We start from the raw sequence: 16988 nt of genomic DNA, 5'->3' as shown, positions 1-16988 counted from the left end.
AGCACCTGTGAAGTTCCCTCGTTGATCCAATAAAGTCAACATAACATTTGTAATCTGGAAATTGCCCGCCCAGATCCGGGGTGGGACAATTGCACTTGCGTAGCCTTCATTTGGAAGCACCCGAGGAGCCACTCGCGGAGGAACTGGGGGAGGGTCTGGAATATTGTCATTGGCCTGGCGGCCCCTTCTTTGAGCTTGAGGTACTAGAGGGACCTCATCTTCAGCATTATCATCTACCTCCTCCCCCGGGACATTTCCCATAGGATCATTGTTTGCCATGTTGTACCTGAATCGATTAACTTACACAAGTTAGTAAAACAGAAGGAAAGAAAAACAAGACACACAACTAGTCAGATAGATAGCCAAAACCGTTTAGCTCCCCGGCAACGGCGCCAAAAAGTAATCGGGTCCAACCCTATACCACTATAAAATGGCAAGAGTGGTCGATGCAACTTTTACCCGAAAGGTTGGGATCGATATCCACAAGGAGCTAATATTGGTTGGGAATTGGGTTTCTATCCGATCTAGCTACATGTGTTGCTCTTAATTGCACCTCTAACCATGCTTTGTTTTGTTTGTATTCTACTTTTATGCTAATGAATGATGAAACTAATCTAAGTGCAATATTTTTGTAAGGGTTTTCTCAATTAATAAAAGGAACTAGGGAAGTGACTTACACCTAGGCGAGTATCTAATGGGGTCTAAAGCTTAGGACAATCTTGTTATAATTGGGATCATGATATAACCATTGCGAATAATTACTCACTCTATACCTCTCGGTAGTTCGAGTGACTTTTCCTTAATTGGCTTTCTCAAGCCCAATTAGGTGTTCAAACAATGCAAGCAAAATTAGCTCAAGTCGGGTATTACTATCTCTAGGTTTAACCCTTTAATTGGGGCTATCAATCTCTTGAATGCACCCCAATTCCTTGTTAGCCTGAATTTCCTAGACTTAGTCTCTCTTTCTCAAGAAGAGTCTAAGTCATATAGGCACGAATCAGTGTTTACAGCCACCAATTCAACAATTAAAGCATGATTCAAGCTAAATATCATTAACCTATAAACAATTAAGCCCTAAAGTTGAAGACCCATTAAATACCCACACTAGGGTTGGGTCATAACCCTAGCTAATGGGTTTAGCTACTCATAATCAAGGTAGAAATCAAAGATGGGGATGAAATATAACCCACAAAAGTAATTACAAGAGTAAAATCTAAGATTAATGGTAAAAGCTACTCTAAAATTACTCAAAATAGCTAAGTACGGCGGTTCATGTGTTCTTCCAAACAAAAGCTGACCTAAAAATGTGAAAAAGAACTATTTATACACAGCTGAAATTACTGGACAAAAATGCCCGTACGGAGGTTCCGCTGACAGCGTAATAGTAAGCGCCTCAGCGCTTGGACTTCCGCGGCCGTGCAAAAGCAATCGCAGACCGCGTTTCTTCTCTTCTGAGCTTGGTATGGAATTGATTCCGCTTGGAGCGGAAAAGCAACCGCCTCAGCGATGTCTTCAACCGCGGCCACGAAATATGTTCGCGGACCGCACTCTTCATTTGAGATCAAAACTCCAGTCCTCTGATTCTCAATTTCGCCCTCAGCGGAATATGGACCGTGGCCGCGTCAAGTAATTTCGCTGCCGTGCTATTTCACCGTGTTCAGCGGTGTCTGTTGTGCCAAAATTGCCTTCTCTGAACCTCAATTCTGCTGAGAGCGTAATTATGGTCGCCTCAGCGGTGGATCTTCCGCGGCCGCACTATTTCATCGTTGTCAGCGCTTTTAGCTCAGCTTTGAACTTGTGCAGGTTTCACTCCTTTATGAGCTGATTATGACTTTCTTGCCTCATTTTGACCAAACCCTACAAACAAGCACAATAATTTAGTTTTCGGGAATACTTTTACACATTTTTTATCCAAAACCTAAGCAAAAGGAGCATAAGATAGGCTAGAATCCCTAGTTATCAAGTACGTCCTTTGGGGCGTTGCCCGCAGCCTGGGAAGCATCGGCCACGGCCTCCTTTTCAGCCTCCCTAACTTGAGGAAAAACGGCCTCGCCTCCCCCTAGTTCGAAAGCCTCGACCACGACCTCCTCATCGGCCTTCCTGAGTTGAGGCAATTTAGTTTTGCCTCTCGCTGGTTCGGAGGCTCCTTTTCCCTCGAACTACGAGCGCACGCGGGGCCCTAGTTCAGAGGCTTCTTCTTCTTCTTCTTCTTCTTCTTCGGATTCATCCCTCATCCGCTGGAGAGAGTCCGATGATAGCGCTCGGGAATTGGTGCTTTCTTTGAATTTTCACACCAGCCTCCTTCTCGGTTTTTTCTTGTCCTAGTTTGGAAAACTCAGAGCCCTTTTTCTCTTCTTCTCCTCACTTTGTCTCGGAGAAGGGGACACGGCGGGGTAATCCTCGTCAACGGATGCAGGCCTTATTGTGACATCCTTGGATAAACCTGCAAAGGGAAACGAAACAGATGAGTACCCAGCAACAAAAAAAGACCCAAATATTACTCACTCAGGAAAGGAAATCTCGCCATGAGAACGAGCCTCCCACCGGCCCTTCCAGAGTTCGCACCATGCGCGCTCGGAATATGGCTTTTGTGACACTATGCCCTCGGCCCACTCCTTGAATCGAGGGACTACATTTGGGACCCGAGCAACAGCTGCACCACCACCAATCAGTGATAAGAAAGAAGGAAAGAAGAGTAAAATAAAATTTTGGAAAAACGAAATTTTAGTTACGTTTTGTGTTCCACTTCTCGGGTAACGGCATGCACTCTGCTGTCCTCACTCGGACAAAAAGGCCTAGCCAGCCTCGATCCTGATATTTATCGATACTCAAGAATGGGGCTTTGCTAGCCCGGCACGCGAGTTTGATCAATACCCCCCGAAAGAGTCGGGGACTATATAGGCGCATAAGGTGGTCAACAGTGAACGAGCATCCATCGATCTTGCTAACAAAGAACTGGAGAAGGATGCCGATCCTCCAGAATAAAGGGTGAATCTGGCTAAGGCACACCTCGTACCTTTTGTATAAGTGGATGATGACCGGGTCCAACGGGCCCAACGTAAAGGGATAAGTGTAAACACTTAAGTATCCCTCGATGTGGGTAATGATATCTTCGTCGGGCCCGGGAACTACTACGTCTTTACCGACCCAGTTGCAATCCTTTTTGACCGTGGGGAGAATTTCTTTAGTGATCAAGCAGATGTACCTCGAGACCTTCTCACACCGTCATGGTACGGGTGAAGGTTTTTCAACCTTAAAATCGGCAGTTACCGAGCACCCGCCAGGGATGAACGTGCTCAGAGGAGGTTTCGCCGCTGGTTCCTCACCGTCCGGTCGTGATGTAGAAGCAGTTTCTTTTTGGGGAACGATTTTTGAAGTCTTCGCCATTTCTTTTTAAAATGGAGAAAAAAAAAAAAGAGGAAGTTAGAGCAGTGCGCTTGATGATTTGGGGTGGAAATAAGCAAATTCTTCACAAAGGATCTCAAGAAATCAGAGTATAAGTGCCAAAAAATAGAGAAACTTCTAAGGAACAAGAGTAGAGAAGGTTTGGATGTAAAGTTTGAATGAATGAAGAATGGGGTATTTATAGTTTTCAAACGATGGTTCAAATATCGGAGTGGCCGACCAACAACTGACAAGCATTTAATGCCACTAAGACGTGATTGACGAGACATTTCGTTCATTTTGTCGTTTCTGACGCGGAGTATCAAGGTGAGAATCGGAAGCTCATATCGTTTCTCGTCGTTTACTCTCCGAAAAACGAGGGGACTATCTGTACACGGTAAAAATCGTGCTCGTCTACTACATGAAAGATCGGGCTCGGAACGGGAGGGGCTGAAAATCGACCCCAAGTCCCACCAGGCCAGAACCCGAGATCGGAATGTATGTCCTCGAGAATATTGAATCCATGATCCCGGAATCGATCCTGACCCCAAACGAGCTCGAGGAAGCATTATCAGCGTAACCAACAGAAGACCGAAATAACAGAGGGCCGAAATATCCGCGACCGGTCGGATATTACGACTAGAATCTCGGCACGTATCAATAAGGAACCGGTGAATCAGCGAATCAAGAGATTTTTACTTCTTATAGAGTTGTATCTAATATAGGACTCTCTTACTATATAAAAGGGGAGGGGGGTCTGATTACATGTAAGGACATTGTAACCATCATTCAGAAGCAATATATTGTTATTTTCTCTTTAAGTTCTTATTCAATTGTGTCTTGACAATGATCGAAGTACATTCTGTTCAAGGGTGGATCACCCCCCAAGGCTATAACTGTTCAATTCGTGTGGTTCGCATTTACTTCATCATATTTTATTTTCATTGCAATTTAATTTATCGCTTTGTGTCAATTTAATCCACGTATCCTTAAAACCACTTACAAATTCAATTGTTATCCAATTTTGAGGGTAAACATGTTTCTAGCCAAAATAATTCCAGCTTTCATGCTTACAACACTTGTTCAAGATATTATCTTGTAGTTAGAAATTATAAACCTGAAAACTTATTCCATTGGACATCGGTCTAAGTCATTTCTTTATTCCAAGAACAACTGGGACTTCTAACTATTGCGGCAGTGTCGAAAATAGCAGATGTAGAATGTTAGTTATGTGTTCACCCAAACTATTAATTTTGGCTCGAATTCATTATAATTCCAATAAATACTCTATCTGTTTCAAAAAGATTGATTCTATTTTCTTATTAGTCTGTTCCAAAAAGATTGACACCATTCAATATTTTCTTAATAAGAAGCATTTATAACCACACAAATGCTATAACATGTTTCAAACCACAAGTTTCAAAAGTTTTACGGTCACACCAATGCTATGGCTTATTTGAGACCACATATCTCAAAAGTCTCCCCTTCTTTATTAAAATTTGTGGCAAGTCAAATTAAAATAATCTTTTTGAAATGGAGGAAGTAATTGATTTGAATTAAATAAGTTGCAATAGAATTCCTAATTTGAACTTATAATATTCGAATCATGAATTCGCTTCTGATTACCATTGGACACCCAAATCGTTCTTTCACTCTGAATACAATGGGATTGTCAACATTTTCGGCATTTTTGCTTATGAGTACATCCAAAAACAGAGTTGTGTTTTGAAATGATCCTGTTGTTGGAACTGCAATTTAATATTTCTATATCGAAAAAAAAAATACATATAAAACTACAAAGCTTGTGTTATGACGAGGAAGAGCAAACTCGAAAATAAAGAACACCAAATTTTAACGTGAAAAACCCTTCAAATCGAAGGTAAAAATCATGGGATCACAAAGATCCAAAAAGCTCCACTATAACAATAAGAGGATTACAAAAGTTCTCTAAATTGGCTACACAACAAGTGCCAAACACGGAGCAATAATAGCAACAAGAGCTACAACAAATCAATTGAAAAAAGAGGAGAATTCACAATAATGGAGCTGTTGTTAGGGCTCTAAATCGTATGCTACGGGTCTCCAAATATGATCTCTACGTTTAAATCAAAGACCAAGATCTAAGAAACAGTCAGTCAAAATTTCAGCCCGATCCAATGGTTAACGAATCAGAAAATGTGATTTGAAGTTGGATGGTCGGATACAATCTGCAACAAAACAAGTTCAAGACAGGTTCATCTAGGCGGGTTTAGTTCTAGTCGCAACCTATTTGACGGTAATCATGATTTTTGTCTGAGAAATTTGACTGAGTGTTCCTAACATCTTGGTCTTTGATTTGAATGGTGGAGATCGGATTTGGAGGCCCGTAGCATCTAATCGGGACAAGTATTAGCGTGCCACTTGTAGTCATGTTTGTTGTTTGATTTATCATCGTTCAAGGTTTGCTTTACTAGCTTTCGCATGACACCTGATTATTTTGATCCTAATAACTTGTTCGCGTTTGGCTGTCGCCTGCCAGCTCCGAAGAAATTAATTAACAAAAATAGCTTTTGCCTTCCGGTGACAAAACAATTTCGCCAACTTCCAAAAACTTAAGGGATATTTACCTAGCTATACTATACTAGAAGCTTATTTACCTATGTTCTTTATATTTTGTAGTTTTAATAAGTATCTAGGTTTTTCTTACAAATTGTATACATTACTCTTTAAAAGGCGCTCACCCCATTATTAGTACCTTCAACCAAGGGATTCAATTACATCCTTTTATTTTTCCCCTTTCCTCTCTCTCTCTCTCCTTTTTTTTTACATCAAAATCTCTTAATCTATGCCAAGAATCTTCATCTTCTCTTCCCACCATCGCTGATAACTTTATATTATTAAAAAATCATCAATTATATTGTTCTTTTGTTGGAAGACTGGGCAACGTTGAAAATGATGAAATATGCAGGAATTATATGATAACTGTATCATAATTGTATTTGAATTATATTAGATACATCAATCCTAAAACATAATTGTATCATACTTGTATCACAATTGTATCTAACTTGTATCTGGTACATTAACACCCAAAATAACACCTGATACAATACTAATAAATTAATATACAATTATCATATATGTGTGATACAAACTGTGAAATTCGTTACGAACTCACAACTGCTCATAACAATATACAATGAATATATAATTATCATACATTTGTAATACAATTCCTGCAAGAATTATGATACACATACAATTATAAAACAATCACGATACATTTCTGAAAATTTGTGATACAATTATGATCTTCATCTTCTTCAAGTTTCAATCACAACTCTACACTAAAAATCTAATATAATTGTATCGTGTATTGTTTTGGGTATTGATGTATCATATACAAGTCACATACAATAAAGATTTTAGAAAGAAAGAAAACAAGATTAAAAACTTACCCGCATCTTTATTCTAGAGCAATATTTCGAATTTTGTCCGCATTGTATCAATAAAAAATAGAGATTTTTGGTGATTAGTAAGAAAAAGAGAAATTCGGTTTGAAAATCTTTGAAAAAGGAAAAGAATTGATTTTTTTTTTGGGGGGGTGGAGGGGGGGGGGGGGTATAAAAATAAAAGAGTGATTTTAGGCGACTATTAAGAAAGAGAAAAAAAAATAGAATCTTAAATTTGGGGTTGGGGGGGGGGGGGGTTGAGTGTCGTGTAACTGACACGTTAAAATTAAGGTTTCTTGATTTGTTTTCTTTTTTATAGTTTTGTATATAGCTTGTAAATATAAAAATACAAAGTAATTAATAAGGAACCTAAATAAAGGTGGTAAATAAGTTTTTATTATAATATAGCTAGGTAAAAATTCCAAAAAGTAATAATATCATAGCTTCATTTGCTGGTAAGAACCAAATTCAACCTAACAAATGTCTATTATAAGAGCTCCATTATCTCAGGACTATATAATATACACATGATAATGAAAAAATGAATGAGAAAAAGAAAAACGGAATAAGAAAGAAACATGTGTGGAGAAAATGGACGAAACAATAATGCTTACACTTTTGTGGGACTTTTGTAGCCAATTGTAGGAAATAGCCAATTGGCCCACTCTAACCATTCCTTCTCCACTTTTTCTCATTTAAAAACAGCTGTATCTAAATTGCTGTCGCCCTTCTCAATTCCCACTATGATTTCTTGCCAAACTTAAATAAATCCTAGATCTCAAATTGGGACACCCAACTTAAATTACAACTTAAACAAACTTTTATATGTGCAGTGTGTCAGTACTACCCAGTAGTGGTGGAGTCTTTTAATTTGCTGGTCTGAAACCTTCTTCTTCATTTTCACAAAGCCAAACAATAAGAGCTTAAAGAATGAGTCTTTCTACAGCAATTACAACATGGGGCTACACCTATTTTGCCCTTGGAAATAACGGCAGATCCAGATTTTGCTCTCATGGACTCTTACCTACTCATCTGAAGATCAAATTCTCCACCAACAACCCTTCTCCTCTTTCTGTCTCAGCTCTTCTTACAACAAAACAACAAACTGATGAAAGCAAGAACAAGAAAAAACAAGCAATGGAGTTCAATGAATACGTTCTTGAAAAAGCTAATTCTGTGAACAAGGCTTTGGAATCTTCAGTCTTGATTAAGGAACCAGTCAAGATTCATGAATCCATGAGATATTCTCTTCTTGCTGGTGGGAAAAGAATCCGACCCATGTTGTGTATAGCCTCTTGTGAACTTGTTGGTGGAGATGAGTCCATAGCTATGCCTGCAGCTTGTGCTGTTGAGATGATTCACACCATGTCTTTGATACATGATGATCTTCCTTGTATGGATAATGATGATCTTAGAAGAGGGAAACCTACAAATCACAAGATTTATGGTGAGGATGTTGCTGTTTTAGCAGGGGATGCACTTCTTGCATTAGCCTTTGAGCACATTGTTACTCAAACTAAAGGGGTTCCTTCACATAGGATTGTGAGGGTGGTTGGTGAGTTAGCTAAGTGTATTGGTGCTGAGGGACTTGTAGCTGGACAAGTTGTAGATATAATTTCAGAGGGGGTTTCTGATGTTGATTTGAAGCATTTAGAGTTCATTCATTTGCACAAGACTGCAGCTTTATTAGAAGGGTCAGTGGTGTTAGGGGCTATATTAGGAGGGGCAGATGATGAAGAAGTGGAGAAGTTAAGGAAGTTTGCAAGATGTATTGGGTTGTTATTTCAAGTTGTGGATGATATTCTTGATGTTACAAAGTCTTCTCAACAATTGGGAAAAACAGCAGGAAAGGACTTAGTTGCTGATAAGGTAACTTATCCCAAACTGATTGGTATGGAAAAGTCAAGGGAGTTTGCTGAGGAGTTAAACAAAGATGCTCAAGCTCAGCTTGCTGGATTTGATCAAGAGAAAGCAGCTCCTTTGATTGCTTTAGCAAATTATATTGCTTATAGAGAGAATTAAATTGTAACAACAGGATTGGAATTATGGTCAACCAATTTGTACATTTGAAGATTTAGAAGTTAATAGAAGGTGAAAACATGAGTGATCTGTAAAGTTTCAAACTTCTAATATCTTGAATGAAATAATGGTCCAATACACATTTCTATTTTCCCCCACCTTAAGAATTTTCATGTTTTTAACAATGGATGTGGAGGGAATAAATCCTTATTCACATCATTACCTGTGGATGTATTTGTCCATTGGTTGTTAACTCTCTTTCTTGCTTTGATTGTTAGCTTATAAGGTTTTACAAATCAACTCTTACTATTATTATTTCTTGCATCTCCCTTCTATGACCTGAGCTATGGTGCCACTCCCTTGTTGGAGTCATGGTCAGGATTTTATGGCCATGTTTTAAATCCAAAGATGACCTGTAATTGGTCCTACCATGTCTCTATTGTCTTATTCTTCATTCAAAATTCCAAATATTCCTGTATTTTCTGTCATTAGTATAATATAGTATAGTTTTGTTTGGTACCTTGTCAATTTCACATGCTTTATATAAACTTGAACCTTTTATAGATTATTGAATGTGCCAAATAAGCTCGACTTACTTTCCAAATGGATCTTCCTGTTGAATATTGATAGTTTTCTTTTGTGGCTCACACTTTGGCAAAAAATTTCTCCTGTCTGAGAATGAGACAATCAGGTAGATAAAATCTTCCACTCATCCTCTAAAGGTATGAAGAATGAGGCAAAGAACTCATTATATCAGGGTCCCATAAATTTTTGGTATGTATATTAGAAACTCATCCAATTAATAATATAAAATTAGGCCAAAGTAGGTGGCTTTATTTGGAGATATCTTCTACCCTCCTGCTTTGGCTTGAATGCTTGTTCCTCAGTAAATCCATCATATTATAGTAAGTTAAATAGTAATTCACCAGATTAGTGAAGAAATTTATCCGACACTCTCAAGTTCAGAGCCATGTCTATGCTAAAAGGAGCAATTCCCAATCTTGCAAATCATAGTAAAAGAGCTGCTCCAAGTAGATCCAGATCTGCAGGAACAAAGTTGCTTCTTTCTTCACAGGAAACAGCAGAAGCTCTATTCCTCCGAAAAGTAAGAGCCTTTTGTAATAGCACGGATATTGCCAAGAATGAAGCTCAAGTTATCAAAAGTGAAAACACATTCAGAGAAGCTGGAAAGACAAGAACTGTCTTTGATTTCAGAAGTTACATGCATCAAAAGATCAAATCTGTCAATCGAGCCTTAGATGCTGCTGTCCCACCCAGGGAACCGATCAAGTTCCATGAAGCAATGAGATATTCGCTCCTTTCCGAAGGCAAGCGGGTTTGCCCTGTACTCTGCATAGCTGCCTGTGAGCTTGTAGGTGGCCAAGAATCAACGGCGATGCCTGCTGCTTGCGCAATGGAGATGATACATGCTATGTGTATGATGCACGATGACCTTCCCTGCATGGACAACGATAATCTCCGTCGAGGTAAGCTCTCAAATCACAAAGTATTTGGCGAAAAAGTCACTGTTCTAGCTGGTTATTCCCTTGTTGCCTTAGCATTTGAGCATATGGCGACAGCCACTAAAGGGGTGCACCCGAAAACAATGGTTCGCGCTATCGGAGAACTAGCAAGGTTGATAGGGCCAGAGGGGGCAGCGGCTGGCCAGGTACTTGACTTGCTGTCTGGAGGTAAATCTGATACTGGATTAGAAGAGCTCGAGTATATTCATCGTCACAAGACAGCAGACTTTGCAGAAGCCGCGGCCATTGTAGGAGCAATGGTTGGTGGTGCAACCGATGAGGAAATCAATAGACTCAGAAAGTTCTCTCAGTGTATTGGGCTGCTGTTTCAGGTTGTGGATGACATTCTTGATGTGACTAAATCCTCTGAGCAATTAGGAAAGACAGCAGGGAAGGATTTGTTGGCGAACAAGTTGACGTACCCAAAGATGATTGGCATTGAAAAGTCCAAAGAATATGCTCAAAACCTTAGCAAGGAAGCTAAGGAGCAGCTTGTTGGTTTTGATCCAGAAAAGGCAGCTCCATTACTTGCTATGGCAGATTTCGTTCTTCATCGGCAAAAATAATCTCTTTAGGATGATTATGCCTGTATTATTTAACTTTAGTTGTGAGCATTTTTTTTTATCTAAGGAAGTAGGGAGTGGAGCTCTTTCAGTTCCTTGAGTTATATCAGGAAATATGGGTGCTGCTTAATTTCTCCATCTGAAACTGACCCTTCTAATGTCCAAAGGGACAATGTCAATCTTCACCTGTTTGCTGAAATCTGTTTTGCTTTTTCATTGGAGTGGCAAAATGACTGTTAACTAGCAATGTTGTAATACAGCAGGTTTTGGCAAGCACTTAACAGCCGGCAAAGAGCTTGAGTGGTAAAATCAAAAGAGGGATGATAACTAAGATAAGAGTGATAGAAAAACAGAAATTTTGCATGGTTATAGCCTGTTTGGCCAAGCTTTTTTCTTGGCCAAAAGTGCTTCTTTTTTTTTTGTGTCAAAAGCGCTCTTTTATCGAAGTTAAGGTGTTTGGCGAAGCTTTTTGAAGGAAAAAAAATATTTTTGAGTAAAAGCATAAGCAGTTTTTGAGAAGCACAAAATAGTAGCTTCTCTCCAGAAGCACTTTTGAGAAAAATACACTTAGAAGCACCTTTTAATAGTTTGGCCAAGCACTAATTGCTACTCAAAAGTGCTTTTCAAATTGATTAGCCAAATACAAAATACTTCTCACCAAAACTATTATTTTGCAATGCACTTTTAAAAAAACACTTCTCAAAATAAGTAGATTTTTCCAGTTTGGCCAAACAGACTAATCTCATTAACTTTTGCCGGTTACACTTACCAAACTGTATAAGCTAGTCATATAGCTTGCTTAGCACAAATTTTAGCTTGCTTGCTAGGTAAACTTTATATTATTCAGCATCATAAGTAGGGATGGCAATTGGGACGGGTAGTGCGGGCCAGGACAAATTCTAAATGGTACAGGAGGGCAGGGGAAGATTTAAATGAGACGGGGTAGGATAGGGCTAATTTTTTTTTTAATTAGTGGGTTAGGGCAGGGCAGGGCTTTTATTTTGGAATATGTGGAAGTTGCACTATTAATGCATTTGATATTTTAATTTAATGATTCAATATCACGTCTCTTCCTACTTTTTATTGTCATTCTTATTTGTGATTTGTGGATTCGCTTTAAATATATTAACTATTACGGTATGTTTAAGTTGAGGTTCAAATAAAATTTTGAAAAAGTTAAAAAAAAAAATGAATTTACAATACTGCAAAGGAGAAAATAAAGAAAAATATGAAAAAAACAGGAATAATTTCAGATAAAAGAAAGATAGTATTAATTAACATATGTGGTCCCCACAAGCTAAAACTCTCCAAGTAAAGCCGTAAAGGAAGAGAAGAAAAATCAGCCTTACGTCATAGCTACAGGTTGGAGGGAAGAAAGAGCGTAAAATGTGGCTAAACTGCCTCAAATTCAAATAGAGACCCTTCTCCCACCAACTTGTATTGCCATCCCTAAGCGTAAGCGAGCATAGGAGAAGGAATGGAGCATCTCCTATAGCACCATACACCTAAATTAGAACTTAATTTGAGGCTCTTTCCAAAAGGGGGGAAAGCAAAATGGGAAACATCTCCTTTGAATAAAATTGATGGAGGATGAAAGTCCACATATCACACAGTCAATGATTTTTACTATGTTAGTCGGGGCTGCTTATGTTTATGGATGTTACTATGTTAGGTTTGGTGGATATCTTTTTACGTTTATGCTACTGTTTTTATTGTGGGAAAAAAAGAAGGAAAAATGGAAGCTAGTACGGCTGACAGGAGAAAGGAGAATCGCTGGAAAAGACATACGGCTTAAAAAAGAAAAATGCGCCGTTGCCGGGGATCGAACACGGGTCACCCGAGTGACAGGCGGGAATACTCACCACTATACTACAACGACTGCTTGCTGGTGTTCTAGAGAACCTATATTTACAAATCAATGCTAGTGTTCGTTTCTTCTCCCATCCCTTCCTATCTTTCCTCCCCTAAACAAGAATATTACCTTCGACATTTTGGGGGTGTACAGAAAGTAGATGAGGGAAGCTCGTTGTGGCTGCTTATGGTTATGGTTGTTACTAACTAAATCAGGTTTGGTGAATATCTCTTTATGTCTATGTGGAGTAGTTTAAATTTGGAAAAGAAAAAAAAAAGGAAGAAAAGGGAACGTAGTAGGAAGGACACGAGAGAATAGACATCCCGCTGGAAAAGGAAATACACTCAAAACTAAATATAAGCCGTTTGCCGGGGATCGAACCCGGGTCACCCGGGTGACAGGCAGGAATACTTACCACTATACGACAACGACTGCTTGTTGGCCCTCTCAAGAGGCGATCTCTTTAGATTGCTGTATTAAAATTTCAGTGGCATAAGTGGGTCATACCATTACATGACTGTTCCATTTACTATTATATCCTTTTATAGAAGTTAATGTAAATAATTTTATATTTGTGTATGTTAAGATGAGCTAGAAAGTTATTATTATGTCCGAGTGGAGAAGACACTGAGAACTAAGCGAAATTTGCACAAACTTAAAAGACAATGGAGTATCCTTATTTCCGATTTACACACTGTACAAAAACCAGGGATTCCTGACCTGTCTTGTCCACCACAATTCTGACTTTGTCTGCCATGCCAGTTCCTCTTTCACCTTTACTCTCACTGTTTTACCCCGCTGTCGTTTCTGTCCTACTGATTCCCAGTCTCCCCAATTAGGCTTCTATTGCCTACCCAAAAACAGTTCTACTTTAATCTCACTCTCATTTTCATACCCTAAATATAAGACTATAGTGACTAGTACTGTAATGTAGCACTGTAAAGCTGCAATGGTAACCAAAGCAGCACCTACTTGCTAGCCAAACGCCAAACTCTTTCTTCAAGATAAGGCATTTCTTTATCTTTTACCTTTGTAAATACAACCAGAATGAAAAGTTAAAGAAATTAGTGGTTATGGCTTGGAAATGAAGGAGCGTCAAAGGTGGCGGCCAGAAGAAGACGCACTGTTAGGAGCTTACGTGAAGCAATATGGACCTAAAGAATGGAACCTCATTTCTAAACGCATGGGTAGAACTCTTGACAGGGACCCAAAATCATGCCTTGAACGTTGGAAAAACTACTTGAAACCTGGGATAAAGAAAGGATCTTTAACCCCTGAAGAACAAAATCTTGTCATTTCTCTTCAGGCAAAGTACGGTAATAAGTGGAAGAAAATTGCAGCTGAAGTCCCTGGTCGTACTGCTAAAAGATTAGGCAAGTGGTGGGAAGTTTTCAAAGAGAAACAGCTTAAGCAGCTTCAGAAATCACAGAAACTTAAAGATTACGCTGACCAACCGTCTGTTTCTACCGTCTCCGGTGGTGGGTCGCCGGAGGGAGGAGTTTCCGGGAAGTACGATCATATATTGGAGACTTTTGCAGAGAAGTACGTGCAGCCAAAGATATTTGCTTTTCAGCCTCCTTTGCCTTTGCCAGCTATTAATATCATGCCAAATCTTGAACCGCCACCGGTTCTTTCTTTAAGCCCTGTTGCTATTAACGAACCGGTGAATTCCACCACTATTCCGCCGTGGATGAACTCAGCAGCTAATGCATCATCTTCTGCTCCATCTCCTTCTGTTAGTCTCACCCTTACACCGTCTGAACCGGTGTTGCGTGTACATGAACCGGTGCAACCGGAATATGGTTTGACAAGCCGGTTTTATCCGGTTCAGCAACTGGGCACCCTAATCCAGTACTGCAAAGAGCTGGAAGAAGGAAAACAGAACTGGGTACAGCACAAAAAAGAGGCAACTTGGAGACTGAACCGGCTGGAGCAACAACTAGAGTCAGAGAAAGCTAGAAAAAGGAGGGAGAAAATGGAGGAAATAGAAGCAAAGATGAGGTGTTTACGTGAAGAGGAAATAGCTTTTATTGGAAGAATGGAGAGGGAATATAAAGATCAACTCAGTGCATTACAGAGAGATGCAGAGGCTAAAGAAGCAAAGTTAATTGAAGCTTGGAGTAATAAGCAGCTAAAGTTGGCTAAACTTATTGAAAAACAAACTGGATGCATTAGAATCTAAAGACTGGCATTACCATGTTAACCTTTTAGAAACTACTGTTAGTATCATTTGTGTGTTGTGTTATAGCTTTCATGTTCTCGTCTTTGTGATCGTAGAGATGATTTTGTAGATCAAGTGTGTGTTGATGATAAAATTTGCAAATTTAGTCATGATTTAAAAAGATCCTTAGTCACAACTCATATTCCTCTCGACGTCAAGTTTTCTCTTACATCGTTTATTGGTTTGCTTATAAATAGCATGTTTTCTGGATAAAGCCTAAGTAATGAAAATTGTGCATGTGCAGCTTGAAGCTTGGAGCTCTTATGCTTGTGTTCCTTGTTGATTTACATCATTTCTTTAATAAAGAATTGTCATTACACTTGTATTTTGTGTTAAAAACTCCACGTATAAATAATTTATTCGGCCCACTAACTATTTTGTTTTAGAATCCAGAACCCGTAGTAACATGGCGTGCTTATAGCCCGTTTGGCCAAAATGCAAAAATTAATTTATTTTGAGAAGTGTTTTTTTTTGTGAGAAGCAGTTTGTATTTGGCTAATTAGTTTGAAAAGCACTTCTGAGCAGCAATTAGTGTTTGGCCAAGCTTTAAAAAACTGCTTCTAAGTATATTTTTCTCAAAAGTGCTTCTGGAGAGAAGCTACTTTTTCTGCTTCTGCTTCTCCTCAAAAGCACTTTTTTTCCTTCCAAAAGCTTGGCCAAACACCTCAATTTTTTTAAAAAAAAAGTGCTTTTGGCCTAAAAGAAGCTTGGCCAAACAGACTATTACTGTAGGATCATAAAGAGTCAACTCTTCATATTTCAAAGTAAACTTAAATCAAAGTAAACTTAAATTATATAAACTTCAAGAAGCCCTTGCTCCAACGTGGAATCTAGTTGTCATGTTACAGTGCCTCTCTAGTTAAGCAATTTTTAATCAGTTCCTTCTTCCATCTGAAAGCTTAAAATACATCCTTTGACATACCTCTGGCTACCCCTATGTGTTATTCAATGGGGTTCCTCTTTATAGTTTTCCTTCTTGGTAACAGCCTTCTCTTTTCTTTTTTTCTATATTACTATTTCATTCACAAAAGAAAGCAGCCACATTCAAGACGAGATGATGCTAATGATCTTCCTCCAGGAAGTTTTGGATGGCCTTTTGTAGGTGAAACGTTGGATTATTTGTCCAATGTCAAAAATGGGAGCCTAGTCAAGTTTCTAACACAAAGAAGGAGCAAATACTCTTCTAAGATTTTTAGCACTTCATTGATTGGGCATCCAATGGTGATCTTATCTGGTATTGAAGGCAACAAGTTTCTATTTTCAAATGAGAATAAGCTAGTCCGAGTCTGGTGGCCGAGTTCTATTGAATGAATATTTGCCAAGACTCATAAGAAAGCTAATCACTAAGACTTTGCAAGCACACGCAAATTGCTATCAGCGCCTCTCAGATCAGAGTCTCTTCAAAGATTTGTAGGCATAGCCGATGATATTTTGAGACGCCATCTTCAGACGGACTGGAATCACCCACAAATTAAGGTTTTACCTGCAGTAAGGAAGTACATATTCTCATTGGCCTGCAAATTATTCCTAAGCATTGATGATGCAGAGAAGGTTGAACGACTGTCTAAGCATATTGAGGATATTGCCTCTGGTGTGCTCTCTATGCCTATCAATTTACAAGGAACCACTTTCAAACAAGCTGTCCGAGCATCCAAGGAAATGCGTAAGGAGGTTCAAGAAATCATCAATCAGAGGAAAAGTGAGCTATCAGAGAATAGTATTGCAGTACCAGATGACATTTTGTCTCGGATGTGTTAGGACCGAAAAAATCGCAAACCTTGAATGACTAAAAATATACCAAAAGAGACACAAACATTTAACGTGGTTCGGTCAACTGACCTACATCCATGGCGGAGATGAGCAATCCACTATAATAAAAATATCGAGAGAGCAACCTCACGAAGAGGCAAACACAAGTGACACACTAACACTTGTCCCGTAAAATTCTCCTTCTAAACACGGCTCTCAAACCCCATATGGCTACATTGTGGATGT

The 16988-nt window shown here is 39.0% G+C and overlaps 4 protein-coding genes across 5 annotated transcripts; all 4 read left to right on the top strand.

The window, feature by feature from the left end:
- Positions 1-7480: 7480 nt before the first annotated feature.
- LOC109240005 (geranylgeranyl pyrophosphate synthase, chloroplastic-like) lies at positions 7481-8992 on the top strand. The gene has a single exon (XM_019406625.1). It carries the CDS (start codon positions 7746-7748, stop codon positions 8835-8837), a length of 1092 nt encoding a protein of 363 aa, XP_019262170.1. The 5' UTR covers positions 7481-7745; the 3' UTR covers positions 8838-8992.
- Positions 8993-9091: 99 nt separating this feature from the next.
- On the top strand, positions 9092-11136 carry LOC109240004 (geranylgeranyl pyrophosphate synthase 7, chloroplastic-like). 2 transcript variants are annotated; one of them, XM_019406624.1, is made up of 2 exons: positions 9092-10321; positions 10415-11136. In XM_019406624.1, exons 1-2 carry the CDS (start codon positions 9805-9807, stop codon positions 10921-10923), a joined length of 1026 nt encoding a protein of 341 aa, XP_019262169.1. In that variant the 5' UTR covers positions 9092-9804; the 3' UTR covers positions 10924-11136. The 2 variants fall into 2 exon arrangements, with proteins under 2 accessions (XP_019262169.1, XP_019262168.1); XM_019406623.1 differs by having other exon boundaries at positions 9092-11136.
- A 2245-nt stretch (positions 11137-13381) lies between these two features.
- On the top strand, positions 13382-15233 carry LOC109240003 (transcription factor AS1-like). Its single transcript, XM_019406622.1, has one exon. The coding sequence runs from the start codon at positions 13857-13859 to the stop codon at positions 14952-14954; it is 1098 nt and encodes a 365-aa protein (XP_019262167.1). The 5' UTR covers positions 13382-13856; the 3' UTR covers positions 14955-15233.
- A 708-nt stretch (positions 15234-15941) lies between these two features.
- Positions 15942-16751, top strand: LOC109240000 (dammarenediol 12-hydroxylase-like). The gene is made up of 2 exons (XM_019406619.1): positions 15942-16290; positions 16372-16751. The coding sequence occupies exons 1-2, from the start codon at positions 15942-15944 to the stop codon at positions 16749-16751; spliced, it is 729 nt and encodes a 242-aa protein (XP_019262164.1).
- The last annotated feature ends 237 nt before the right edge of the window (positions 16752-16988 follow it).

Source organism: Nicotiana attenuata, unplaced genomic scaffold (assembly GCF_001879085.1).
Source record: "Nicotiana attenuata strain UT unplaced genomic scaffold, NIATTr2, whole genome shotgun sequence".
NCBI lineage: Eukaryota > Viridiplantae > Streptophyta > Magnoliopsida > Solanales > Solanaceae > Nicotiana > Nicotiana attenuata.
Note: the sequence above shows the minus strand (reverse complement) of the source record. Positions and strands in the feature narration are given on the sequence as shown.